General features: G+C 48.0%; 1 protein-coding gene across 5 annotated transcripts in view; it reads left to right on the top strand.

Moving 5' to 3' along the window:
* The window catches only part of MAP3K13 (mitogen-activated protein kinase kinase kinase 13), a 70,664-nt gene that overhangs the window by 39,215 nt on the left and 3,774 nt on the right, over positions 1-27,675 (top strand). For all 5 annotated transcript variants that reach the window (XM_069024885.1, XM_069024881.1, XM_069024884.1 and 2 more), the window contains 12 exons: positions 6,496-7,070; positions 13,341-13,524; positions 13,695-13,886; positions 14,737-14,895; positions 17,716-17,874; positions 19,300-19,408; positions 20,030-20,139; positions 21,294-21,410; positions 21,907-22,044; positions 23,049-23,769; positions 24,915-24,985; positions 26,804-27,101. In XM_069024885.1, coding sequence (XP_068880986.1) covers positions 6,569-7,070; positions 13,341-13,524; positions 13,695-13,886; positions 14,737-14,895; positions 17,716-17,874; positions 19,300-19,408; positions 20,030-20,139; positions 21,294-21,410; positions 21,907-22,044; positions 23,049-23,769; positions 24,915-24,985; positions 26,804-27,101 — 2,760 coding nt within the window. In that variant the 5' untranslated portion in view covers positions 6,496-6,568. The remainder of the gene's footprint in view (positions 1-6,495; positions 7,071-13,340; positions 13,525-13,694; positions 13,887-14,736; positions 14,896-17,715; positions 17,875-19,299; positions 19,409-20,029; positions 20,140-21,293; positions 21,411-21,906; positions 22,045-23,048; positions 23,770-24,914; positions 24,986-26,803; positions 27,102-27,675) is intronic.

Here is a 27,675-nt window from a genome sequence, read left to right on the forward strand (position 1 = left end):
AATGATCATTGTGCCTGTGTGCATTTCTGTGGCATTCTGTCCTTTTTGGGAATCCTGGCTGTGGTCTGACTTCCTCAACTACCCAGAGAAGCTGCCCTATCCCTGGAAGTGTTCAAGGGCAGGTTGGATGGGGCTTGGAGCAAACTGGGTTAGTGGAAGGTGTCCCTGCCCATGAATTTTAAGGTTTTTTCTTACCCAAACTATTCTGTGATTCTATGTTCTATAACTCTAAGGTGATACAGGAGAAACGGAAAAGAGGTGATCAAAGACTCAGAGCAGGTTTCATATGGTGAGTGAGAAGGTCAAATGAGAATTGTTAGACTTGAGAAAAGGTGTTGGAGTGGAGGGTGGGATAGTTTTTAAACTCACAGCTGGAGTTAAGGAGATAATAGGTTCAGGTGTCGCTGCAGCAGTGAACAACTGGTTGTTCGAAGAAAGAAAGGAGTTAAAGACATGCAAAGTGAAGAGCAGCTGGTGTTACCTTCTACAGCAGAGAGTTAAGCTACAAAACTCCCTGCCACAGCAGAGTGTTTGCCAAAGTGTTCTGGTTAAAACCATTCCTTGGCACATTTGCACAGGACCAGTCCTTGGTGTGCTGTGAGCTGCTGGCGCTGCTGGGGGAGCTCTGGCTGCCTGTGCACCCTTCCCTTGGCACTGCAGCAGGAAAGGGGATGGATGAACCTCCTGAGCTGGTGTGGCTTCACCCCATTGCTGCAGCCTAGGGGCCGCTTCTTTCTCCTCAGCCAGGCTTGCTTGGGATGTGCAAGGTGCCAAGCAAACCTGCAGCTGGCTCTGCACAGAGCCAGAATTTAGCCTTTATGGGCATTTCTTGGCTGGTACACGGTGCTATTTTTGTCATTGTCAGAAAGGGTTCAGGCCACAGAGCTAGACAGGGTTCTCTTTCTCACTGGTACAACCACAGACAAAAGGATATCACAACTAAAATCACTGTTCCAGAAATGATGCATCCCTTTTTGGGGATAGATGGAATATATTGAATAAAGACTAAATTAAATCATCATGAAGTCAAGCTTTGTTGTGATAACACAGACTGCATACAACAGTTACATGTCTGTACTCTCATGTGCTTAATGCCCATGGCTATGTTAAAATATTCTATTAACATTTTAAAATGAGGATGAGGATGATAGTTGTGAGCCCTAAGCAGTTGCTACCACATCACTCAGGTGTCTCCAAAAGAAAGTCTCCTTATGTTGAGGTGGCATCCGAGTATTTATTGGAGAGAGGAAGTAAAAGTATGTGTTCCAGTCAGGATTCTGCAGGAGGTGCAGTGTAGTGTAGTGTTTGTCTGACAACCTGAAGGAGCAGTGTACAGCACAGAAAAGCCAATGTTACACGAGTTCACTTTCCCAGGTAAACGTGCTGTTTGTTGTGGAGAAATGTTCATATGCAGAAATATAAACAGAGCTGTTGGCAGGGGTGGAAAATCTCACCTGGGTCAGATGAAGAATTTTCACCTGCTTCATCAGAAATTGATTATGTTTTGGCAATATAATTGCAATATTTAAAGATAAGGCTGGGTTGTGGCTGGACATTCATGTGGTATGAGATGGGAAGAGATGTGCTTCCTTGAAGGAGCAGTGTGTCTTGAGAAGGAGATTGATGCCTTGAAAACACCCAAGCTTTTGCCTTGGGCTACTCCATACTTGGCTTAAAGGTTTGCCCATCTCCTGGGCTGGGTTATACCAAGTTAATGTGGGCAAGCTTCATAGTGTGGTTTCTATTTTTACAGATAATGTAACTTATAAAGATGTAATGTAATTAATTAATGTAATAATGTAACTTAAAAAAAAAAAATCAACCCTCCTGGAAACAAGGAGTTTGCCTTTTGGTGATGTGTAGCTCATTCCCTATTAATAAATCTGCTTTTACTTTTCGTTTACAAAGCAGCCATGCAAAACACAAGCCTATATTCTGAGTAATGTAAAAAGTGTGGCAGAAGAGGAGTATCTTATCCACTCATGTAATATTTTCCTCATCAGGAGACCAGGAAAAGAAAGTCTGATGAAATCCTGCATAGTAAAACCACATGGTTCAAACCCCAAAGGTCAGAAGTGACAACCAAAGCTCTGGGACTTGCCAATTCAGCAGCTCTCACTTGTTCCTGTGCTGAAGTTGTACACAAGATGGGAGAGGACTGTGCATCAACCTGTTGTAAAAATTCCCTGTAGAATTTGAGAGAGTCCCAAGGGGCAGGAGAACATGATGGCTGTGCTCTATAGACAGGCTTTTAGTGGTTTTGTTAGATTTTAGAACATTTTTAAAGCACTGTCACAAGCCACTGGTTGAGATGATACACACATAAATTCCAGTTGTGTTATCAGTGAGGGAATGTGTGGTTACCTTGTTGTGCCCACTGTAGCCAGGAGGAAATGACACTGAGTACCAGGAAAAAGCAAGGGGACTCCAGGGCTTGGCTGTAAGTAGGGATCTGGGCAGGAATCTCCTCTGTCCGTGGTAGTTCCATGTACCAGGTGGATAATTTCTGCCAGCAGCTCTGTTTCAGCCCCTAAACATGGATCAGACAGTTGCTTTTATTCCCCCTGCATGTTGGAAGTGCAAGCAGAGATTATGCTTCACTGGCTAAGACAGAAATAGCGTTCAAGGAAGCAACCTTAGTGTTACTGGAGTTTTGGGCTGTTGGGAGATTGGGTGGTGGCCTCTGCTTACACCACCTTTCCAGCACACGGACTTTTGGTTTGGTTTGGTTTGGTTTGTGTGCTGTGTCTGGAGTGCTGTGTCTGATTTGCCACTCAATTTTTAGCACAGCTCTTTAAAGGAGAAACTTTAAAGGAGGAACTTCAGTAATGCTCCACGCAAGGCATTGGGTTAACTCAGCTGTGTCTGCAGACCTGACCATTGCATTGACACTCCTGTAAATATTGAACTTGTATAGGCAGCCACGTGCTTTGGTGGCTCCGGGGGAGTGTGAGGACACTTCCTGGATGGCTGTTTCCAGGGACAGACACAATATCAGGCAAGGTGAGAGCGTGCCTTGGTAGCTGATTCACCCACTTGGTGATTCAGGTAAACTCTCACTTTTGTATAGTTTTAAACTGCATTTTGGGCTCTCTGACATGTTGAGGTGCAGCCTCACTCTTCCCAGAAGAGGTGCATTTCATGCTCCTTTCGTCTGGAGGTGGTAGGATTTTGCCTGGAAAAAAATACTTTGCATGGAAATGGAGTCATTTACAAGAAGTTGTGATTGTACAAAATTACACCGAGCCTCGAATCCCCTTCCAGACAGAAGAGAAATTTGTTAGTGCAGAGTGCATGAACTCATCAAAACAGTTCGAATCCGAGGGTCTGCCTTCAAGTCTGTGTGTGCAGCAGCACTTGGTGAAATCTCAGTCTCTTAAATATGCACAGTCCTCCCACACATGGAGCTTCCAGCTTTTGACTGGGAGGCTGCTGCAGCAGGAGCATCACTTGGGTAGAAATAGCACAGCCCTTGGCTATGCCTTTCCCTGGAAAAGCTAAAGATGCACATGCAGATCATAGACATGGGATCCCAGGCTGGTTTGGGTTGGAAGGGACTTTAAAATTCACCCAGTGCCACCCCTGCCACGGGCAGGGACACCTTTCACTGTCCCAGGCTGCTCCAAGCCCCGTCCAGCCTGGCCTTGAACACTGCCAGGGATCCAGGGGCAGCCACAGCTTCTCTGGGCACCCTGTGCCAGGGCCTCAGCACCCTCACAGGGAACAATTTCTTCCTAATATCTAACCTAAACCTGCCCTCCTTCAGCTGAAGGCCATTCCATCTTGTCCTGCCACTACGTGCCCTTATGAATACATCCTGAATGGCAGTCTGGATATAATGAAACTTAAAATTTTCTTTGCCTTTTATTGGGAAGAGTTCAACATGAAAAATCTCAGCCTTTTGGTACTATGGCTAAAAAAATAGTGGAGGCATGACAATAAAACTTGGGAAGTGCTCTTATTCCCTTGTTTGAAGAGATGGTGAGGTCTAAACCAACCTAATTTCATTGGATTAAGTCACATTTTGCTAAGGCAAGAGGTTGCACATTACAGAATTTACTGCAATAGAAGAGAATTAAAAAAATTCATTTCCCCAGCAAGTCAACACTGATGTGGTGTGGCAGAAACCACCTTCTCCCCCTCCCAGGGTTTCTGCACCAGTTTGCTTCAAGCTGGCTTGATAGGAAGCTGTTTTAAAAGAAGTGCTGCTGTTTCATGCTCTCCAAACAATGAGTGTGCTACACCTCTGAAAATCAGGCTGCTTATGTAAGGCCCTAAATAAGGCTGTATCAGGCCAGTTTGAGAATAATTCCATAACTTCTGTATGCCTTCTCTCCCCATGAAGCACATACAGGGGCATGTAAAGTGTCAGGACACTGTGCCTAAAGGCCTAAAGGCTTTTTTTATTTGAAACATCTCAGTGTTGGAGAAAGCAATTTGATCTGGGAAAACAGACCTGATATCCCTGAGTCTGGGGCTTTGTTCTTGGCTGAGCTGTGTAGTGAAAAGCTGTTCAATGCCTGTTAAACCTCCACAATCAAACATTCCAGAGACAGAAAACTGCATAGAAATGTAAAAGCAAAACCTTACACTGTAGTAGTGTACTCTTGAGAGTCACATAGCAGCAAAGTTATTTTATCCTCCAAGTCTGATTTAATCCTTAATGCACTTCCCAAGGCTTAAATTTGAGATATTTTGGGACACTGTTGCCTCAAACTCTGGCCTTTGCATTTGGGTTTCTTGCAGGACACCTGGCTGACGTGTTATTTGCATTGCTTAATACTCTGTGTTACAAAAACCAGATTTCTCTGTAGGAGCAGTGGTTGCATTTTGCTCTGTTTAAACAATCACTTGTCACTCCCTGACTTTGGGTAATGAGCAGGGGCTGTGCCCAGGAACGCTGAGTTGGGCTTGGCCGGGTGTTTTTATGAAATGCTGTTCAGGTCTGAAGCATTTTCTTATCAATAACAAAATCTGTGATAACATAACAACTGCTGCTAGTAGTAATTGTGCTATGAGGTCACACTGCAGCTTCCCACCCTGGGGAATTGGTCACTGTAATGCTGGTCACTGGCAGGTCGGGAATAACCAACTCTCCAGCTTCCTGTGAGTCAGATTCAGCTCCTGCACTGGTTTGGGCTGTGCTGCAACCTCTGCCTCTCTTGCTGTTTTGCTTTCTTTTAAAGAACAAAGTTTACAGCCTAAATAAAGCTTTTATGGAAAGCCCGTGTGATCAGGCAGGATACAGGAAGGTAATCCAGGTTCCTGGCTGTTCCTGTTTGCTGCTGGAGAGGGCCTGAAGCCCAGGGCAGGAGTTTTTTCATCCTGCAGGCTGAAGGGCTTATCTCTCCTCTCTGCAGTGACCTCATCCTGAGGAGTTATGGCACTGAGCTGTTCTCTTGCCGTTGGCTGTGTCCTACCTGGCCACCTCTTTCTCCCTTCCAGTGGCTGTTTGCAGAGCCTGGAAATTTGCACCCACTGTAACTGATCTAACTTTTTAACAAAATACTTCCTATTAAGGCTGGTTTTTTTACCCCCTTCTCAGCTTCTTGTGGAATTTAAAACTGGACTTTGTTCCATGTTGCAGCCTGAATTCAGTTAATTACTTGTGGCCCGGTGTTAGAGCCTCTTGTTTCAGAAGGGACTACCCCAAAAAACTGTTTTTGCAGTGGGCAGCTCTGGCAGCACGACCCCCAGCCATCAGCCTGGCTCTGTGGGAAGGTAGCACCACCATGGGTTGTGGAAAAAGAACCTCTCAGTGGAGCACAGAGCAAGAGATGGGGGCACTTCTTAAAAGGGATCCCAGCTCTTGTTTTATGTGCACCCTCCCCAAAGCTCATGCAGGGAAAGAGGTGGAGAGCAGTGGTGGGAGATCAGCAAGGAGGGTCTGCTCTTCTGTGAAGCTCTCAGAGTTTTACTTGCTTATGACATGTATGTGGTTAGAGAATTGAACATATCTTGCCACAATGGACATGGAGGGTCAATCAAAGGCCCAGGATGGTCATAACTAGGTGGGGCTCTGAGGGAGCAGCTACAAACCATCCCTTGGTGGACTCGAGGTACCTGTATCACCGGGCTTTGTTTCTCTAACACCTTGCCTCGAGGGTTTGCAGAGGGATCCTGAGCTTGTGGGCTGTGCCAGGCCCAGGAACAGTGGTGGGACTCAAATCATAGCTGAGCTGGGGCCAGTTTCAGTCTGATAATGCTGTGGGAATTCTCTGCAAAGAACCTTTCATGATTTTGACCTTTAGGGTCTCATTTAAAATTGTGGTGTTTGTTTACTGGGCAATTCCTGCAGTAGGTTACCGAGAGTATTGCCCGAGTGGAGTTTCTGTTGGAACCATTTATTTGTTTCTTTTAGGGCAGTAATTATTTACCAAGTATCAGCGGCTGTCTGGAAAGTCTAGTTAATTATCAGCTCACCTCAGTGAAACTGCACGTAGTGAAAATACTTAAATAAAAAATTGAAAGTTGTTCTTTTTCCTCTCATTTCAGGTACTGGGCCCACGTGTCGCATGTGAGTTGTGTCCTACAGATGCTCTGAGCACCCCCTCGGGCCGTCTCCTTGATGCACCCTCACGGCATTATGGCCAGCACTCAGGAGCGCCTGAGCCTGAATTCCTCTCCCAACGCCATGGGCAAAGCGTTCTGTGAGGACAAAGACTTGGGGAGGTTCCCCGACGAGCACCCCGCTGCCGGGAGCCACCCGTCCCCCGAGCTGCTGGAGGACGTGCGGGAGCGGGGCTCGCTGCCGGCCGAGCTGCTGGAGGGCGTGAGCAGCCCGGGCACGGCGGCCGTGCTGACCAGCATCAGCGAGGACGCCCGCGACCAGTTCGAGAACAGCGTGCTGCAGCTGCGGGAGCAGGACGAGCCCGAGCCGGGGCTGCCGCAGGGCACCCGCAGCCCGGGGGACGGGGACACCAGCGGCGCCGCTGACGATGTGAAGGTCCAGTTCAACCGGACGGGCAGCGGCAGCGGCGGCTTCCTCGAGGGGCTCTTCGGGTGCCTGCGGCCCGTGTGGAACATCATAGGCAAGGCCTACTCCACGGACTACAAACTGCAGCAGCAAGGTAAGAGGGAACCACCTGCACTGCCTTGGGCTGAGAGGAGGGAAGGAGCCCAGGGCTCTTCCCCAGCTCTCCACGTGGCCGTTTTTGTCTCGCCCAGCCCTGTCACGGGTTTCCAAGGATAAGTCCTGCACTGTAGAGCCGACAGCCGTCATGTGTGGCAAAGGCAGCTCGTGATGGAGTCAGCAGCGACTGCCCGCTCTGCCCCATGGCTTGGACCATTGTGACAAGGCCTGAACCTGAACTGAGCGTGGGGATCAGAAGGAATTGTGTTGAAGTACTTGGTACAATCCCTGTGTTAATTTCTGGAAGTTTTTTATGCCAGATGGAAAATACTGCCATAGGCACTTGCACTTCAGAAGCTGCAGGTGAAGGCTGTCCCCAGTTGACCACCAAATAGCGGGAGTATTGCTTCTCTTTTAAAATGACTTTTATTTCTTTTTATTCAGGAGTAATTTTCCTCTTTAAAATATCATTTAGTACTTGTCTTTCCAGAAATATGTTCTTTAATATTTATACCTTTTTCATTTAGATGTGTAAGCGTAAATGTGTAAGTGCATGTGAGTATAAATATATATAAAATCTGTAGCTTGGGAAAAAGTGATGTCCCAGTTGACTGCATATATATCTATACATCTTTCTCTATATATATCTTTAGGGAGTACTGAAAGCTAAAGAGCAGAGTATGCTCTGCTGTTGGTGTCTGATTTCTCCTCTAGCACAGGGGGAGGGAGGTGGCAGATGGGAAAAGAACAAGCTGTCATTAGAATTAAGGAGCTGAAATGGTTGAGGCTTATGGAAGATGGGAACAGCCTGGCCACCGCAGTACCATGGGGCAAAGTCTCCTTTGAGCATCACTCAGTAGTAATCAAATGGCTTTTTGGCACTGACAAATTATAAAAGGTCAGAAACCTGTCTGAGTGGTTCAAATCTAAACCCCAGAGGGATGGGGAACAGCTCCTAATATGAGGGAACAGAGCTGTTAAATAACGGATGAATTTGCCTTGAAATCAACTTCCTAGAGTCAGTCATTTCCAGTTCATAAGCGAGCAGGAAATGCACTTCTGCATTCCAGGTGCCTCCTGAGCAGCAGCCCCGTGTTCAAGGGTTTGCTTGGCTTGAAATCCTCTTGCACAGTTGGTTCTGTTTTGTTTGCACGTTGTAAACTCGGTGTGTCACATGTGGTTCAGACTATAAATAAAAAACGTGACAGAAAGTTCCCTGGGGGATTAAGGCTGCTGGGGTGATTGCACAATGGGTGGACAGTTTTGGAAGGGGCTGTCTGGGTGGCGAGTCTCCCTTGGGAAGGAAAAGGAGGTTCCGAGCAGTTGGATGACATTCAGAGCAGGCATTGGGCAGTGCGTGTGTGACAGTGCTTTGGGTTGGATGCTCAGTGTTAGTAAATGAAGCTACACATTTCCAAGGAGAGGCCAGAGAGGCAGTGGCTGCTCCCAGCAATTCCCTGTGTGTCCCACACCTGTCCCCACTGCTGCCTCTGAGCCATCCCGTGCAGGTGTGTCCCTGTCGCCTCAGACCGTGGCTCTGGGAGAGCTGTCTGTGGGACAGAGAGATCCTATTTCCCATATAACTGGGCCAGCAGGTGCACTGGAGACCACAGGGCAGTCTGTGCTTTGGTGGCCCACAGGGGACACTCGCTTTTGTAGGGAAGTCACCACACTAAAAGATGGAAGCACTGACGAATGAAAAGGAGCAGCTGGGAGCAGTGCTGGGGCTGGAGGGTGCACACAGAGCTCCCTCCTGTGCACAGGGTGTCTTGCTCTTCTCTGTGTTGGGAGCCCGTTCAGAGCCACATATCCAGGGGCACACTGCAGCTTCCTGCTGGCATCAGGCCCTTCTAGAAGGGCAGATTTGAACTGGCTACAGATGTGGTAAGGCTGAGGATTAATTGAGATCAGCTGTATGTAGCCTGTGTGGTTGAGCTGCATTTTCAGTGTCTTCACTATTAGAAAGGGGAGTGAAAAGAAGATTAAAAAAAAAAATTATTTTTTCTTCTGGAGCTGCTCAGTTGTCTAGCTCTGATGACATTTGTTACCCTGATGGCAGTACTATACTTCTGTTACTCAAGGATAAACCTTTTCAAACTGCTTCTGTGCTGAAACTTGAGGATTTTGTGAGAATATTCATGTTCTCTTTTCCAGATGATCTCATTCTTGCTTCTTGCCACCAGAAAATCATCTTTGTGTGCATTTCATCAGCTACATACAAGCCAGCAGTTCAGTAACTGATGTATGTGATTATTTTTATTTTTGCTGTCTTTTAGCAAGAGCACAGAGGATGCATGGATTGTGTTTGTGCAAGTGCTGTGTGACTGAGGAAATGTCTGGGGCTCTTTCAGCAGCAGGGAGAGGATTGTGGTGGCTTTTCATTTCCCTGGGAGCTGCTTTACAGCTTTGGGCTGGTGCCACGGATCTGTGCAGATGATTTTTTCTCCCCTTCTTCATGAGACAACTACTTAAAGCCTCATCCAGGGGTAATCCTTTGTGCTGGGCTGAATCAACAACAGGGGTAGGAGTCCAGATTGGGTCTGCAGCCATGTGGCCTTCCAGTACTTAAAGGGGGCTTATAAAAAAGAGGGAGAGTGACTTTTTACGTGGGGAGGTAGTGATAGGGCAGGGGGGAATGGTTTTAAACTAACAGAAGAGAGATTAAGATTAGATGCTTGGATGAAATCCTTCCCTGAGAGGGTGGGGAGGCCCTGGCACAGGGTGCCCAGAGAAGCTGTGGCTGCCCCTGGATCCCTGGAAGTGTCCAAGGCCAGGCTGGAGCAGCCTGGGCTAGTGGAAGGTGTCCCTGCCCATGGAAGGGGATGGGCTTTAAGATCCCTTCCAACCCAAACCATTTAATGTTGCCTGCAGGTGCTTCGTGGTACTTCTTGCTGCTCCCTGGTATCCCTGCCCACCTGCTTTGGCTGTCCTGCAGGCCCATTCTTTGGGACATGGTGGTGGTGGTGGTGTGGTTGCAAGTAGTGAAAGACAAACAGGCTTCATGTCCTTGAGCCCCTATTGCCTGTGAAGCTTTGGCTCATGACTTGGTGAAAGAGGGGAAAGATAAGAACAGCTTTTATGTGATTCTGTATTATCTTCTTGTTGAAGCTACTGCTTGAGTGTCCTTCCTGACACCCAAATCGTCACCAAGAGGGGTGTGCCTGTGCTTCCCTGCAGGACAGGGGCTGGGCAGAGCATTGGTCAGCTGGGAGCTGCCACAGGCTCTGTGCTGGTTGACCAAGTGATGCCAGTTGCTGCTTGGTGAGGAGTCATTCCTGCAGGGAATGTTTGCTTCTGTATTGTTCAGTGCCAGCTGATTATTAGAGGTTTAAGTACTGGGGGTTTGACCCATAAAATCCCTCCCTCCTATGTTTTCCCAGTTGTTTACCCTGATTTCTAAAGGCTGTTGGTGAGTGCTTTCAGGGAGACACACTCAGTTCTTTAATTTGCATCTACCAGTTATTTAATTGGGATTGTGGGGACTCCAACACTAAAGCAAGACTTGTTTGTGTTTCCTAGAGACTCATTAGACATCCCAGCCATTTCCTTTGGATTAAGAAGCTGTCTCCAGGCACTGCTTTCACCTTCCCTTTCACGAGTTGTGTGTTTACCATCATTGTGAGAGTTTTTGTGTGGACCTGGAGAGCAAGGTGCCTGTCGGAGGGTGCTTGTGTTGGGGGGGTTTGTGTAAACCAGAGATGCTTCTTGTCACAGTGCCAGTGCTGGAGAGCAGCCAGGGCTGGGAAAAACTTCCTCCAAATGGATTGGCTCAACGGCTCAGGCTGCTCCTGCGTTTCTTCCCCATGGGAAATAGATTCCCATCATTCTACTCAAATGGTTCTTAATTACCTCAGAAATGCAAGTTCTTGCGCAATTCCTGCTGCTATTACACTTTAATTTATTTAGGGGAAGTATCCCACTGGCTTCTTTAGGCCCAGAAGAGTCTGACTACTGCACTGTATGTTGCCTATGGTTTGGCTCTTTGTTCTTCTTGATATTCCCAAAGCTGTGGGATATTTCACTGTCACTGCACTGAAACCTCTCTCCTGAATTGTGTCCCCGACAAGCAGGATGCAAATGGGATATGGGAGAGGATCTGTGTTCCCAAATAAACACGAAATGACTTTGCAGGAGGAACCTCATGAACTTTTGCTTACTTTGTTTACAGCCTCTCTCAGCCTTTGCCATTGCAGAGGGAATATTAGGGGAAGGTAATATTACCTGATAGGGAATATTAAGAGCAAACTAGGGTTCCAAGGTGATACAGTTATCCATTACTGCTCACAAACTGTAGATGCTTCATGGAAATGAATGTCAGTGTTCTGTGCCCTGTACAGGAAAGACAGACTTCCCACAGGTAAAGATGGAAAGAGACTGCGGACAAGGGGGAATGGCTTCCCACTGCCAGAGGGCAGGGATGGATGGGATATTGGGAAGAAATTGTTCCCTGTGAGGGAGGGGAGGCCCTGGCCCTGGGAGGGTGCCCAGAGAAGCTGTGGCTGCCTCTGGATCCCTGGCAGTGTCCAAGGCCAGGCTGGACATTGGGGCTTGGAGCAACGTGGGTTAGTGGGAGGTGTCCCTGCCCATGGCAGGGGGTGGGACTGGATGAGCTTTAAGATCCTTCCACCCCAGTCCATTCCGTGACTCTATGAAAGAAACAGCTATTTCAGTACAACAGAATAGTTTCTATGTTGCCAAGTATAAAAATAGTGTTCATCAACACGCACAAAAATCACCTGTATGTGCCACCTCCTTTCAGAAGTGATGCATTCAAAAGTGAATTAAATAGAAATACAGATCTTCTTGATTTAATTATGAATGAATGAAGTAATTTTATTAATTATCTAATTATTTTCTTTATTTAAAATCTTTCAGTGTTTAAATGCCCAAAGACTTAAATCCCAATTTACCTTCGGAGCTGTAAGCGGATCCATGAGTATGGAAAACAGCCTTGTGTCTGGGAAGGAACATGTGCTGGGGGTTGAACTCTGCCCTGCCAAGGCAGAGGGAATTTCTGCTGTGGATGAGCAGTGTTTTTGTTTCTAGTTCAGTGAGCAGAAGGAGCGCTGGGGTCTGGCTCCAGGGGGGAGCTGCTTTTCCACGGCCGTGCCTGGGGAGCGCTCGCTCGGCAGGAGACAGCAGCCACTGCCTGCCTGTCGCAGGGAGCATCCCAGGGACAGCTTCCAACTGGGATCTGCCCACAGACAGTTAGGATAGACAAGTTTCCCTTCAGTGATGATGGTATCTGGAATGGACACTTTGGCATAATCCCAGCTGCAGCCCTGGGAACATCCCAAGGGCTTGGAATCTGGACGAGACAAGGACGCACCTTTGTAGTCTCCTGAAACAGGGATCTGTACAGGTGTGGCTCCCTTTTATTTCAGGAATCAGTGGGTTACTGTTGGGTTTGCTGCTAAATAATTTATCCTCCAAACGTAGATCTTTATTGAATTACAGTAAATAAACAATTGCCTGCCTTTTATCCTGCTGTTTGTGAGATTTAAGGTAATTTCAAGGTGACTGACAGGGAACAAAGGTTTCTGTTCAGATGGGTGCAGCTCTCTTGAAGCAGTTTATACAGTGCCACTGGACCACTCCAGCATTATCCCTACAAATGTGTGTGGGTACTGAAGAGAAGGAATTGCTTAAGGTTGTTTTTCCTGTTTGACATTGATATACACAATGTTGGTGTGGGAGAGACCTATTTCTGTGTCTGCTGCTGGTGGTTGATGTGCCTTCTGTTGGCTATCTTGGTTGCTGCTCTGTGTTTTACAGCCTGCCACCTATGACTTTTATTTCCTATTTTTGTTTATTTCAGGGAGTGAAAAAGACCCTCAATATTTTTTATATCACTTGTGAATGTTAAATGTTTCTTCTAATCTATGCTTTTCAATGGAGTCATGCACTTGGTTCAGTGTCAGGGAAGAGGGTCTGAAAATTGCCAATCCAGATCCCTGGTATGGTAAATTGCTGCCTGCCAAGCTGGAGTGGCTCATCCAAGTGGTTAGCAGGGTGGTGAGCTCTGAAAAAGCAGCTGGAAGGATGGGAATGAGCAGGCTGGAGATGGCTGGGATGGCTGAAAGGGTTGTTGGGGCTGAGCACGTGTGGTGTGTGCCTCAGCTGTGCCAGGAGAAGATGGAGATGTCACCTGCTCCCTCCAGGAGAGCCCACCCTGTGGTGTGGGAGGTGGCAGGTGCTGCCCTGGTGGGCTCTGACGGTTTCCATGGTCTTGACCTTTTCCATTATCCCTTTTTTCACCTGTGCCCAGACACGTGGGAGGTGCCGTTCGAGGAGATCTCGGAGCTGCAGTGGCTGGGCAGCGGGGCACAGGGCGCCGTCTTCCTGGGCAAATTCCGGGCGGAGGAGGTGGCCATCAAGAAAGTGAGGGATCAGAACGAGACGGACATCAAGCACCTGCGGAAGCTCAAGCATCCCAACATCATCGCCTTCAAGTAGGTTGTGACCCTTGTCAGGAACTCTGTCCAGGCAAGAGCTGTTCGCTCAAGGTCTCCAGGAAGGTCTTTGCAATCCAGGAGCTAAGCTGTGTCTGGGACAAAGTGGTGGTCACCCTTCCTGTCCAGTTGTCTGTCTGCTGCTCCTCACTGTGTGTTCTCTTTGACAGGGGGGTTTGCACCCAGGCCCCGTGCTACTGCATCATCATGGAGTACTGTGCCCACGGGCAGCTCTACGAGGTCCTGCGGGCTGGCAGGAAGGTCACCCCGCGGCTGCTGGTGGACTGGTCCACAGGGATTGCCAGTGGCATGAACTACCTGCACCTCCACAAAATCATCCATCGAGACCTCAAGTCACCAAAGTGAGTCTCAGCTGCTTAAACATCCCTTAGTTTGGGTTCCTCAAGTCGCCAAAGTTAAACATCCCCCAGTTGTGGTTCTTCAGGTCATCAGAGTGAGTCTCAGATGCTTAAACATCCCCCAGCTGGGGCTGTCTATTTTTTCCTTTTCTTGAGAAATAGTTTAAAGTTTGGTCAAAAGGCTCTACTGTTTTTTTCCCCATGTTGACTCAAAGCTAATGAGAGTGAAACTATTGCAACTTGTTGGCACTTTACAAGAGTGGAAATTTTATCTGTATCTTCCATGATAAATAGCAGTCAGGAAATATTTAATGATTTGATGATACCTGGTCTTCTTGGAAAATGGGTAATTCTGTTGCTTCCTGCCTTTTTATTTTTCCTTCTTATTCTCCTGTTATTTCCCTGGTTTTCTGGAATGTGTCTTCCTCATTTCTCTGTTGCTTTCTGACTAAAATGTTCTGGCTTCTCTGTACTCTTACTCTCTAGATGTTTATCACTTCTTTAGCCTGTGACAGTGCATTAAGATAACGCTTTTAGATGATTTACAGCACAGTTTAAGGTACAGCTTTGCCTCTGAATCCTCAGTTACTTGTTAATTTGCAGTTTTATTGAGATTGATTTTTGACTCGTAGCATTCAGAAATGCATTTGAGGCACAAAACATGACCACCCAAAAGAGAGGGAGAGCTTTTATTGGGGAAAATACTAAATCTTTTCTTTTGTACTGCACTTGTGAGCAGCGCAGCCTCATCGCCTGGTGGTGTAGATTAAGAAGGGATTTACTCCAGTGGCTGTTGTGGTACAAGAAAAATCACAAAATGTGCTGATTTCTTTTTTTTTCCCCCCTTCTCCAGTGTTTTGGTTACACACACAGATGCAGTAAAGATTTCAGATTTTGGTACATCTAAAGAGCTCAGTGATAAAAGTACCAAAATGTCCTTTGCGGGGACGGTGGCGTGGATGGCCCCGGAGGTGATACGGAACGAGCCCGTCTCCGAGAAGGTGGACATCTGGTGAGTCGTGTTCATGGTCAAATCTTTCACCTCCTGCTCAGTCACTTGGTTTCCCAGCACTTCCCATGTGCTTTCCTCATCCTGTGCCTGAGCATGGGTTGCTCTGTGGTGCGCTGTTCCTTTCTCCTCCTGCCTGGTGCCCTGAGCTTTGGTGGGCTCTGATGGAGAGGGAAGTGACACAGCTGTGCTGGCTGTGTGCTGGCTGTGTGCTGGCTGTGTGCTGGCTGTGTGCTGCCCTGCAGGTTCCAGCTGAGGCTCAGTGCAGACAGTCTGTGTCTTGCAGGAAGCAAATGCAGAAGTTCTTCCCTGTGTTGTTATTTGGCCCAGGGCTTTCTCCCAGTGCAGTGCTCAGGGCCCCTCAGCAGCCTCCACAGCCAGGGTGGTTTTCCATCGCTTCCAGCCCTCTCCAGGGCCACGCTGGAGCTGTGGGGAGGCCCCTGCTCTGCTCCCCACCCCCTTGTGCTTCCTGCACACCAGGCTGGCTGTTGTATGTGCAGCCCCAGGATGACAGCCCAGTGAATCCAGTCCTGGATCCAAGAGGGAGGAAACCAGGATAGGTTGTAAGAGTTTTGGAACATGTTTCCATCCATGTGGAACGTGCTCTGTGTCGAAAGAAACACAAGGAACGGTTCAGTCTCTGTGCTATTAAAAATGCTTGAGAGGGCTCAGCCGTGGAGTTCCTTTGGGAAGCCTCTCCACAGGTTTCAGAGCCCTCAAGGGAACTGTATCTCTGTTTCTGCCTCATTATTTCTGCATATTAAATGTCAGCAGCCAGGACAAATGCCCTTCTCCCTGCTTTACAGCCAGGAGGGATTTTGCTTCCTGTGGTTTTTCAGCCTCATATGCTGTCCCTTCCCTGGCAGGACAGGGAGCTGCCGGGCAAAGCCACGGGTGGTTCAGAGGGCAGTGGAGTCAGACAGGAGCCGCTGCTGGAGTTCTAGCTCGGGCCTGGGCTTGGCCTGAAGGGCAAGATTTCCTGCAGGGAAGGTGGTGTAACCCGTGGTGTGCAGCTGCTCTTGTGGCCACGGTGTCCTGCGTGTTTATTTTGGATGTCCAGGCCCCAGCACAGCCGGCTCCTCTGAGAGGAACACTTGGGTTGTTCTGGAAAGAGAACACACCCAGCATTTGTCTGCTGAGCCCCTCCCTTTGAATCACGGGATTGTGAGGATGAGTGGTGCTGGATTTCCACCTTTGGTTTATGGTCAGGGATATTTCACAGAACCTCCTGGCCAATAAAACCTTTGCTCCTTCCCTCAGTGACTTGGAGATGTTGCTCTTTGGTGCCAGTTCCTCTGGAGTTCACAACAGTGGTGATTGCTCAGACTCTCCCTTGCCATCCATTCTTCCTTCAAGATAAATAAAAATGATGTTCATGAATGCTGCCAACAAATGAGAACAGTTCCTGAGCTGCTTGTATGTCTGCTCTTACTCATCTTCAACAGCATGCAGAAAAATAAATCTATAATCTTATCAGGAGCCTTGAAAATCTTCTGTCAGTTCTTAGGCATAACAAAGATGAAACCAGATGAGCTTTCCCTGGTAGTTTGTCCAAGCTCCTGGATCCCTGCTTTCCTGCAGCCCACAAAAAGGATTTTGAAGCGAAAAATATTCAAATTCTGCTTGGTTTTTTTCATTTTACACATGATTTGAAGCCAGTGGGCTTTGAAAGTGCAGTGTTTTTCACATGAAGTTGTTTCCTGACTGGTGGTTCTTCAGACCTGGTAGCTTGTCTCTTAGAAGTTCTGTACTTAATAAAAGCAGCTGGGTATTGGTACAAGCCAGAAACAGAAACACCCTTCTCACCTTTCACCTGGCTGGAGTCTCCAGCTTGGCAGTGTCAGTGTCCCCAGAGGGATGGGACATGGAGTAAGGTGGCACATCTGGCTTGGAAATGGAGATGGTTGTGCCTCACCTGGATCACAGCCCAGTTGTTGATGTGCAGGAATGGTGGTGGTGGTTCTCAGCAGCATTTTGTTTCCTCTGTATTGACTGGTTTGGTGTTTCTTTGGTGTTTTATTGGGTGATGATTGTATACAAAACAGATGTTTGCTGTTAAAAATTAAGGTTTTGGTTCTTTCTTTTGTCACTTCACTAAGGAAGAGAAGCGAAGTGAATTTTCTTACCTACATCTTTCAGTTCTTGTAGGAGGTTCTTTCCCAGACTGAGTTCTCTTAATTAATTTTTTTTTGCTTTATCCTTGCTTTCTTCAGAACAAAAGGAATATCAGATGAGACCTCATGTGCTTTTGGTACTGACAGTTATGCAAGTAGCATTTGTTTCCTAATTTCTGTGTTGCAGTAGTTGTAGTGCTGAGTCTCAAACCTTAAAACTCCTACCTGGGACTACAGGTAACAGCAGAGGGAGCCTTTGGTTAGGGAAAACAAAACCAGTTTAAATGAAATGTAAAAAGCCCCAGAACCTTTGTTGTGTTGTCTCTGTAAGACACTTGTCAGTCTGTGCAGTAGTCAATCATCTGTTCTTACCAGCAAGAACAGTCCAAAGTCTGTCTGAGAGTAGACTTTGGAATCTTTTCATTTAACAGAAGCAAGACTTAATCTGTACAGAAAATGTGCTTTCAGGATCTTTAAAATCTCACAAAGAAGCAGGAAAGGGTGGGTGAAAACCAGTGTGGTTTTGTGCTCAGCCCAGTGCTGGAGCAGAGGAGTTACTGGTGTGTTAAAAACCACTGTTGCACCTACTTGCAGTTTCAGACCAGACACCCCTATTTCCCTGTTCTGCCAATGCTTTTTTCAAGCTCCAGATGTTTCTGTTAACAGCTTCTGTGTGAACTCGATTTATCCTGGTTTGTTTCTTCATCAGGTCATTTGGGGTGGTTTTGTGGGAGCTGCTCACGGGAGAGATTCCCTACAAGGACGTGGACTCTTCGGCCATCATTTGGGGAGTGGGCAGTAACAGCCTCCACCTTCCCGTCCCTTCCACCTGCCCAGATGGCTTCAAAATCCTCATGAAGCAAACCTGGTAAGAGCCTGAACCCCACACAGCACAGACCTAGGGCTGGCTCCCAGCAAAACCTGTGAAAGTCAGGAGAAAAAAAACCTGTGAAAACCTGTGGATGTGGAGCCCACAGCAGAGGGCTCTTAGATGAGCATCTCACAGACTTGTCCTGAGAGCAGTAAGTTTTAACATTTTGGGTTCTGCTTCCTTGTGGCAGCAGGCTTGGACCCCAGGATATCTTCAGGAGCCTTCACAGAGGGCGTTGCTTTGCTGTAGCAAAGCAGGGGATAAAAGGTGGCTCTGTGGGAAGACAAAAAGAGCTGAAAGGAAAGTAGGGGTAAAATTCCTTGAGGCCACATCCAGAGCGAAGGGAACTGATTTTTCCTTCTGAAACCCCTTTGTAAGCAACTGGCTTTGGACTGAATAAAGAGAAATGTGAGCTTTCTGTCTGAACACGGATTTTCCAGGTTCAGATATGGAAAATGCTGTCAGTTTCCTCCATGTAGCAGATTAGAGTTGAAATTCTTTGTCTTGGGTTTCACATTAATGCTTTGTCTTTGTAATTACATCTTGACACAGTGTGAAGGATCTTCCAGCATTTCCCACTCCATGGGTTTTAGCAGCCATGCTCCCCATGGCACGAAAGGGAAAACAGGCCAGAGCACGTGTGGATCTTTCCCTGTGGTAGTTTACCCTGTGGCAGCTTGTGCAGCTCGGTACCACAGAGAGTACCTACAAACACTTGCATCCCCACCTAGTGGAAGGAGGTGGTTGGTAGGGGAGAGGAGGCTCAAGAAGCTGCTTTTGCCTTGTGCAAAGTGGATTCAGTCCTGAAACTCAAGTTCAAAAATCTGAATGTTTTTGTACTTGTCTGTGATCCTAAGGGCTGTTGAGTGCATTGCAGTACTCAGGCATGTGCTGTGTGACAACTCACAGACCTTCAGTGCTTAGAAGCACCCTGAATGTGAGTTTTCATTTCTACTAGATTGAGTCTTCCCATTACAAAATTTGGAAATTGATGGGACAACAAACCAAAGTATGTTTCTTCTTGGCAAGCAAGTTAGGATAGAAACTGTTCCTATCTTTCACTCTGTAGTCGCATTTTCCGGTCTTAAACATTTTGTACTTCTTTTGTTTCTTCAGAATGGGTCATCACAAACCACCTCTAGCACAATTAAATTGTAGAGAAAACCAGAAAAGCTCCTTTGCTCTAACCTGTCAGGTGCTTGGTTCAGAGAACAGGGTCTAGTGAAACCCTTTCAGAAGGGCAGCAGAGGCTGGCAGTGCTCACCCCTCACCCCAGCAGGGCAGCAGAGGCTGGCAGTGCTCACCCCTCACCCCAGAAGGGCAGCAGAGGCTGGCAGTGCTCACCCCTCACCCCAGCAAGGCAGCAGAGGCTGGCAGTGCTCACCCCTCACCTCACCCCTGGCTGTCTCTGTTTTGTTCCAGGCAGAGCAAGCCCCGGAACCGTCCGTCCTTCCGGCAGACACTGATGCACCTGGATATTGCCTCTGCTGATGTGCTGGCTACTCCTCAGGAAACCTACTTCAAATCCCAGGTAACTGGGGAAAGGCTGGAGCCTGTGAGTGCTGGAATTAGCTCCAAGGATCTGATTTGGAGGGTGCATTGAGTAGAGCACATCTGGATACATGTTTTCAGTTTGATTCTTGGGGAGGAGCAACCTGATGGGTGTTTGAAAATCTTTTACCCAAACTTTCCCAAGCTGAGACTTCTTCTGCAGGAACCAGGGCTTCAAGGGGCAAATAGAGTATCACCCTAGATAGGCATCATCACAGAGCTTTCCAAATCATGAGCCTTTCTACTTATTTTCGCTGCTGAAAGGAAAGAAAATTTTCTCTTAAAGAGAGAACATTTCAAGAACTCTAGGAATTAAAAAACATTAAAAAGAGGTCTAGGAATTAAAAAAATATTTCTTAGAAAATGCAGATATATTTTAAATTCTCTATTTGGAGCACAATATTGTAAATACCATTTGAAAATACTGGCACTAAATGTGCTGCAGTGTTGTTACCCAAAATAATTCAGCTAACAAAAGTACATTCTCAAGCCAAAGCTGTAATTTTCTGCAGACACAAGGAACATTGCCCAAGAGTTTTTCTGTGGTGCACCTACAGATCCCAATTCTTTGTAAATAGCTGAAAGTGAATTGCTTTCCTAGGCTGAATGGAGAGAAGAAGTGAAGAAACATTTTGAGAAAATTAAAAGTGAAGGAACTTGTATCCACAGGCTGGATGAAGAATTGATTCGCCGTCGAAGAGAAGAGCTGAGGTCTGTTCACAGTCTTTTGTGTTTACTGTTTGCTTTTCTCATCCAGCCTCCCCTTCCCTCAGCTTGTCCTCTCAGGGCCTCCTGCTCCAGCCCCTGACTCTTTTTATTCTCCTCTTGTACTGAGGTTCCCAAAACAGGACCCAGTATTCCTGGTGGTATAAATTTGGGCAGCCTAAATTCCTTGTGAACCCAGAAACTGAAATTCCCATGGGCATGGCCTGGGCCATGAGCAGTGCTTGGCTGATGGGAAGCTGGAGAGAAGCAGTGGGAACTGTCTCTGCTCTTGGGCAGTCTCAACAGTTTGCTCCAGACAAGGTAGCAAAGGTGTGTGTGTTTCCCAGGGAATATTTCTGCCTGAGATTTGGTGTTTGTGGTGACAGCACTGAAGCAGATACATCCATCTCAGTGGGAAATCCATCCTAAGGTTGGCTGTGAGCATCTTCTGCCCTGATACTTTCTTTGGGTTAGTTATTCCAGAGAAGTGAACATACTTCATATGAACAGCCCACTGAAATGCATTTTGAACATTAGACCAACTTAAAAACGAAAGCAGAAGGTTTATTTAAAGAAGGAAAAGTGTTTCCTCCTGTGATACAAATTTGCAAATACAGTTGACAGAGAAACATAAAACTCATAAGAAGCAGTTCTGTGTCAAACCTGAGGAGCCAAAGGGGCCCTTGGCCTGGCAATTTGATGCAGTGGTTGTTCAGTGTTCCCTGTCCCTAGGGAGCTTTGGGTGGTCACATCTTGTAGCTGTACTGGGGCTGTGGGGACACCCTGCTGGTAATGAAATACAGACACATGACATCTTTCCTGTTTCTGTAGAGAAGAGGTTTAGCCCCTTCTCCATGCAAACAGGATGATCAGGGCTTGGCCAGAGGGCTCCTGGGTTCGTGTGAGGCATTTGCAGCTCTTCTAGGGAGAAGTGTTGCCACCCTTTCAAGGCTGTTAAACACTTCCTAAACCATACCATGATTTATTCCTGTGTCAGGCTCTTAATCATCATTCACTGTTATCTGTGTCTGGGGTTCAGTGCAGTACAGCTGGCAAATTTGACTTTTGAAAGGCCTTTTCCTAAAGCACCTGTACTTATCCTCATTCTCTTCTCTTGGTCCGTGGAAGTCAGACTGGAATAAAGCCCTTTCTGCTTTCAGACATGCATTAGATATCCGTGAGCACTACGAGAGGAAGCTGGAGCGAGCCAATAACCTGTACATGGAGCTCAGTGCTATCATGCTGCAGCTGGAGGTGCGGGAGAAGGAGCTCATCAAGTACGTGTGTGGGAGTGGCGTGGTGCACGTGGCAGTCTGCACACAGCAGAGCAGAAACAGTGCTTCATTTCTGAACTGGATGGTGGCACGTGTAGATTTAGTGTCCCCTGACAAACTCCAAAGGCTAGGGAATTGCTGGCCAGCAGGGAGAGAGCCCTTTGGAGTGAATTCCTGCAGACCACTGTCAGTGGTTACTGACTGGGAGAAAGGCACCTTCCCATTTGGTGCTGGCATCCTTTGGCCCGTGGGTGAAGGGAGCGGCAGTGCTGCTTCTGGACTGTGTGCCAGGGCCCTGTCCCTGCTGCCTGCAGAAGGAGTGTAGAAGTGTCTGTGTCCTTTCCCAGCAGAGCAGCTTGTGTTGCAGCCAGCCGTGGCTGGGCATCGGGCGCACAGCGCGTTCCCTGCAGAGCCAGTTCCTGCCCAGCGGGAGTGGCAGGTGAGGAGAGAGACAACTGATGTGGTTTTCATTTTTTTTTTTCTTTCCCTGATGTTTCAGGAGGGAACAAGCAGTGGAAAAGAAATACCCTGGGACTTACAAACGCCACCCGGTCAGACCAATAATCCACCCCAATACAGTGGAGAAGTTGATGAAGAGGAAAGGGGTCTCCCATAAACCAGGCAGCCAGACCAAACGGTGAGAAGTGACAACCCAGTCCTGTGCCAGAGCCAGAGACAATTTTGGTAGATCCCCACTGGGATGAGCAGGCAGTTCCTTCCCTTTGAGCCTGATGAAATGCAGGGTGGGACAAAGGGGTGTTCACATTTGGGCCTCATCTGATCCTCAGAACCATAATTGTTTAATTATCTTAAGGTGAAAGGGATGAATCCTGCCATCCCTCCTGCCTGGGCAGCTCTCTGGAGCCACAGAAGCACAGGATATGTTGGTTGAGTGAATGAATTGTTGTCTGTGGCATTTTTGAGCAGATGATGGTGCTTGGACAGAAGGTATCTTGTGTGTTTTCTCAAATTCCCAACTGTCCAAGTAGCTAGATCATCCCTGACTTGGATGGGAATAAGCAGGGCGAGGAATTGTGGAAATCAGCCAGACCTCAGGAAGGATGGATTCATTGCTGAGGAATTAATTTGGGATTTGAGATTTGGGAATTCATGCTGTCCTTTCAGTTATTTCTCTTCTGCATGACTTTTAGATAGGGAAATTATTTTTTTCTAGAAGAGTTGTCTTGGTCTTTACTTTTTTGGGGATTTCCAGGAGTTAGTCCTGATTACCAGTGAATAATCACTTCTGAATTAATATCCCCACACAGCTCTGAGATGAGCAGCCTGATCACCACCACTGTACACACACAGAGTGAGAGCCATGCTCTACCCCAAGGTCCTGGGAGGGAGGTATTTTGGGAGAGAACATCAAAATCAGAGCGGAAAAGGAGAGCGTGTGACAGCTACTGGAGAAAACAAGAAGGGAGTGTAGAGCAGGGTGGGCTGAGTGGAAAGGACGTTGAGTGGAGAGAATCTCAGGGACCAAAATGCAGGAGTCAAGCAGCTGAAGGGCAGGGCAGCCTGTAGATTTTAGGAAGCAGAGTGTGCTTTTGGATCCAGCTGCCTCTTCATCCTGGCTCTGGGCCGGTGTCACTTCTTTGTCTGTGGCTTGACGTGTGCCTTCCTCTCCCTGTCTCCCAGGCCAGATCTACTGAAGTCGGAGGGCATACCCAGCACAGAAGCAGCATCCAATGGCTCCCCAGTCTCAGGAAGTCCCAAGATGTCAACCCTGAGTGGCAAAAGCCGGTACCGCAGCAAGCCCCGGCACCGCCGGGGGAACAGCAAAGGCAGCTACAACGAATTTGCAGGGATCTTGAAAAACCAGCCAGCGCCAGACGATGCCCCCCCGCCTGCCCCTCCCCACGCCCCTGGAGTGCCACAGCAGCCCGGCCACGGTGCCCAGGGGCAGCACTCGCGGCTGCACGCCCACGGGCAGGACATCGCCACCTGCGCCAACAACCTGCGCTACTTCGGGCCCGCGGCCGCGCTGCGCAGCCCCCTCAGCAACCACGCCCAGCGCCGCATGTCCGGCTCCAGCCCCGACCTCATCTCCACCGCCATGGAGGCCGACTGCCGCCGCGGCCTGGACAGCAAGGACGGCACGGCCGAGCGCTGGGAGTGCTGCCAGGCGGATCCCTACGACCCCTGCCTGCAGTGCAGGGACGAGGACAGTGGCCAGGCACAGATGGCGTCTGTTGAACCGGGGGGGAGCCGCCCCCAGTCGCCGGCGTCCGCGTCCCTCTACGAGAGCGCGCAGTTCATGGAGAAGCTGGAGGAGCAGGGCACGGCGGCGTCCGCCCTGGGCACTCCCCAGCACTTGGCTTCCTCAGGGCTGCCCTGCAAAGCAAGATCCCTCCAAAAGGTGAGGACAGAGCACTGGGGTTTGAAGATGTGGTTTTGGTAGGGCCTGGTTCTGTTACGTGCAGTTTTGCCAATTTTGGTTGGAGTTGCAACTTGTTCTGCTGAATTTTTGATGTTGAAACAGTCTGAAAATGCTTTCAAGCCTTTCTCCAAAGGAAGGGATAAATGCATTCTTTAAATGGTTCTGTAATAGCACGTGAGAGTTTCTTTGGGAATCTGTGCTGCTGCTGTGTCTCAGAGCAAGGATTCAACATTTGCCATGGTCTTGGGGACATCCCTTTTGCTGCACCTGACAGAAATTGTCCCCCTGCACTGAAAGTCGTAGTTCCTCCTGTATTTTGTGAAGATTTTGCAAGAGTAAAAAAGAGGTTATGGCACAGTTGTACAGAAACAGCTCTTTGTTCCTCCTGCTTCCATCCAGGTGAGAGAAGTAAGAAGCAGTCTGAGTTCAAAGAGCAGGAAAACTGGGCCTGGCTGGAAAAGTCAAGGAAAATAGCATAACTACCAGAGCAAGAATGTGGGTTGGCCCCTGCAGGAAGGGAGTGGGACCTTGTAGGACAAGGGGATGGGATGAAATAAAGACTGAAACTGAATGAGGGGATGACAGGTTGGATAGGATAGGAGGAGGCTGTAAAAACCCAGCAGTGTGGGGGTAGATTTGGGTGGGAGAAGGAGAATAAAAGGCTCCATGCTCACTGAGGAATGAAACAAATCCCAAGTTCTCTTGGTTGGTGAAACCCACGGGCAAAGGCTGTACCATCCTCCATCCTGCTCTATTGATGGGCTGCAGCAGAAGAGGGTAAAGCCAAGAACACCAAATCAGCTCAATAATTTATGTGGGTTTCCATGTGATACTAATTACTTGATTTGCTTCAGTTGAGAATCTGGAACGTTCTGAGCTCCTTGCCTGCTAAAATACTCCAGTGTATTTCTCAGGCAGTCACTCCAGATTCAGGAATGGTGCCCTTGAGGCTGCCTGAAACAACCTCCTGGTAAGACGATGTCTGAGTCAGTGTTGCTGACACACAGGCTGTTTTCTGGTCTGGATTCTTGCAGCCTATTGGCACAGTGACTTTGTCCTGGAGGACCAAGGTTCAGCCATATTTGAACAAACGTGACACCCTTTTTGTCCTTGTTTTCTGCCAGAGCGGGGACGAGTCATCAGAAGAGGAGGAGGGCGAAGTCGACAGTGAAGTGGAGTTTCCTCGCAGACAAAGGTAAAAGGTGAATTCACTCTAATCTCTCTTTGGTGGGACAAAACTGAGGAGGACAGCTCTCACAGCAGCTGCACACCAGCACTGAAACTGGGGAAGGTGCTGGCAAAAGAACAGAATCCCATTCACTGTGTCCCATCCACCCTCAGCTGATCCCTCATGTCCACTCACTGTTCCAGCCCATCCTGAGATGTTCTCTCTGGCCCAGCTTTCCTGCTGCAGCCTGTTTGCACCACAACTTGATCACACTTGATAATGTTATTCTGCCTCTATAAATGAGCTGCTGCATCTGTTTCACCAGGATCACACGTAGCCCTTTGTGGGGCTCTTCCCAGTGTTGTTTATTAATTGTTGCTGCAGTGGGGAGGACTCCAGCCCAGCACCTTCATAGCTGAATTCAGATAAGATTGCAGAGCTAAGTGACAACAGCAGATCAAATTTGATGGTGTTGCCTGTAAAATAAGACTTTGGGGGAGTGTTCCTACATGAGGCCGGGGAACAGCAGGATTTACAGTCCTATGCTCAGGAAAGACATCATGGACTTGGTGCTGTAGCTTTATGAAAGCATCTGCTTGAAGTGCAGGAGTGATCCAATAGGCAAACAGGTTAAAGGTTTGATTCAAAGGAGCAAAGAAGAAAATAAAAGCTTGTCTGCTGTTGTGTGCATCCACAGCACACCTGAAGCTTAAATCCTAATGCCCCCTTCATTGCCCCAGCTCAAAGACCACAGTAAAGTTTGGAAAGGTACTGAGAAGTGTGACAAGAGTGGTTAGGGATGGTTTCCATAGAAGAGGATAACAAATCCATGTGAAATGTTTCTCTATCAGGAGGAGAGGCAACACCTGAGGTGCATGAAATTGTAATTTATGTGGAGAAAATAGACAAGGAATGATTCTTCACATTCATGGTAGGGGCAGCCAGTGAAGCAAACAGGGCTTTAAAATGAACAAAAGGAAGTGCTTTTTCCATCCAGAACATTTTCAAATGTGGAGCTCATTGTCAAGGTGTGCTGTGGAAATCAGAGCATGAAGAGCCGTAAGTGCAGAATTTCTGGAGTATGGATCCCTCAGTGACTGTTAGCATTGTCACTGGGTTTGAGCTTCCACTCAGAGGTCAGATGTGCTGAATGGTACAAACCAGGAAGAGATGCCAGGAGAAAGCAGGCTCTGTCTGCATGTCCTGGTCTCATACTTGTCTCAGATGATTCCTTCCTGCCTGGGGTTGAAGGCAGAATGCTGGGCTGGATGAGTTGTGTGACTCATACAGCTCCTGCGTGATGTTGTTTCCTCTGTGATTTACTAACTTGGAAGATTAGGAGGACAAACTGCCTGTTCCATGTGGTGCCCATTTGTGGGTCTCCTGGCATGGTCCCTCAACTGATGTGTTGCCCCTCTGCTGTTGAATCCTGGTACAAGGCCACTTCCACGGTCAACTAACTGTGAGCTTATTTCTTGAATGGATGCTCCTAAATCCTGCCTGGCTTTTGGAATGGCTGCCAGGTGATGCAGGTATTCCCAGGTGAGTTAGCTTGAACTGCACAGTACAGCCTTGCCTTCCTTTAGGAAAATGCACTGTCGAAGAAAAATCTGCTCCAGGGCAGATCAGCTGATATGGACATACCAGACAGGACCAAATAAGAACAGATGAATTTAAAGATGCAGGTCTTGAACTAAATCACTCAAAAGAGGTAGAAATCTGTAGCTGCAGGATGTGGAAGGCACTCCACAAGGCCTGGTGTAGCAGAGCAGTGAACACAGCACCCAGGAAGTTCCCTGGGAGTGTGATCCAAGGTGAACACCCAACTTCTCTCCCTGTTTGCAGACCCCACCGCTGCATCAGTAGCTGCCAGTCCTACTCGACCTTCAGCTCCGAGAACTTCTCCGTGTCGGATGGAGAGGAGGGGAACACAAGCGACCACTCAAACAGCCCGGATGAGCTGGCCACCAAGCTGGAGGATGAGCTGGCTGAGAAGCTGGAGGACATGTTGTCCCAGACTCCAGAGATCCCCATTGAAATCTCCACGCAGTCGGATGGGCTTTCTGACAAAGAGTGTGCTGTGCGGAGGGTCAAGACTCAGATGTCTCTGGGCAAACTTTGTGCAGATGAACACAGCTGTGAGGTGAGTTGGTTATCCCCTCGTCCTTCCACTCAGTGGAAAAAAACTACATGAATGTTATGGAAAGGAATCCAAGGGCCAGAAAGTTGGAACACTGCCTAGGAAATGCTGTGGTAGGTGTACTACGGCAAAGCAACTGCTGCAATGCCCAATCTTCCTCCTGCTTGGCAGAAGAGTGGGTGGGGGAAAAGTAGCACAAACAAAGCTGAACATAATGTGCTGGTCAAGATGAGTGTGATTTTGGGAGGCCGTCAGATCTGCAGTTGCATTAAGTGGGATAAAAATAGATAATGAAATGGAGCGGATATAAACTGCCTCAGACATATCCATTGGCAGCCTTGCTGACAAAGCTGGAATGACTTTCTTCCTTTTGCTGCCTTTCAAGTGTTTGGGAGGGGAAGGGCAGAGCCTGCTGCACCATCTCCTCCTAACGCTGCGCTTGGGAGTGCTCTGACCAGGCATTTCTGTGCTGGCCCCTCTCTGAGGGGAGACAAGTGACCTTTGGTGGGGCAGTCATGTGCTGTGCCACTCTCCTCCTCTGCCTTTGCCTGGCTGCTGTGACAGACTGGGATGTGTG

This window comes from Aphelocoma coerulescens, chromosome 9 (assembly GCF_041296385.1).
Source record: "Aphelocoma coerulescens isolate FSJ_1873_10779 chromosome 9, UR_Acoe_1.0, whole genome shotgun sequence".
Classification (NCBI taxonomy): Eukaryota; Metazoa; Chordata; class Aves; order Passeriformes; family Corvidae; genus Aphelocoma; species Aphelocoma coerulescens.